This window comes from Branchiostoma belcheri, unplaced genomic scaffold (genome assembly GCF_001625305.1).
Source record: "Branchiostoma belcheri isolate BF01 breed outbred unplaced genomic scaffold, Haploidv18h27 scaffold94, whole genome shotgun sequence".
NCBI classification, from domain to species: Eukaryota; Metazoa; Chordata; class Leptocardii; order Amphioxiformes; family Branchiostomatidae; genus Branchiostoma; species Branchiostoma belcheri.
Window position 1 is genome coordinate 542,823 of NW_017804620.1, and position 668 is coordinate 543,490.

At 45.1% G+C, this 668-nt stretch overlaps 1 protein-coding gene across 1 annotated transcript in view; it reads right to left on the reverse strand.

Annotated features, from left to right (window-relative positions):
* Positions 1 to 668, reverse strand: part of LOC109461547 (transmembrane protein 236-like) — a 12,355-nt gene that overhangs the window by 818 nt on the left and 10,869 nt on the right. Inside the window, exon 2 of the mRNA XM_019757926.1 lies at positions 369 to 539. Coding sequence (XP_019613485.1) covers positions 369 to 539 — 171 coding nt within the window. The remainder of the gene's footprint in view (positions 1 to 368; positions 540 to 668) is intronic.

Here is a 668-nt window from a genome sequence, read left to right on the forward strand (position 1 = left end):
GATTGGAAACTAAGCTTTTATTCTAGGGACAGTCAAGAATCAGATAGACTTGACCGACGCCTGGCTTAAACCGTTCTCAAAATGAATGACCCAGTATAGGTCACGTGATCTTATAGTCACTACAATAATGGTCAATGGTGAGAAATTGTGTTTCCTTTAATTTCATTCAATAGAAGGAAAAAGCTTTCATACCAGTACGCCAAAAAGCAGTTACTCAAGCAGCTGGATATGATTTGGGAAACGGTCAGACGTTTCAGGTAGCATCCACTAGTTGATACGTTTGGACAAAGCATGAAAAACAAGCAGCCGTTTTTTCTTTCTATTTCCCTCTTTACGTTTTTATTTTCTTTACATCGGAAGGCACTTACCCGAGGGCTAGTCGGCCCTTCGGTCATTTCCGCGCCCGCCGAGCTCAGGTTCGGGAATCTTCGGACCTTCTCGACCCAGCTCGTGACGAGAACGCCGAGTACGACCAGCGGCACGGCGAAGTGCGTGTAGGTGTCAAACTGGGCCGCGATTTCGCTGTTGGCTGCCTGTAACTGTACGGAAATTATTGTTTAATTTGCATAAATTTGTATAAAGAAACTAGCAGAGATTTTCTGTCATCGTACAACCAGCCGCCGAGAGAAGGTCCGTTGGGTGGAATGGAACCTTATCTACTTCTTACC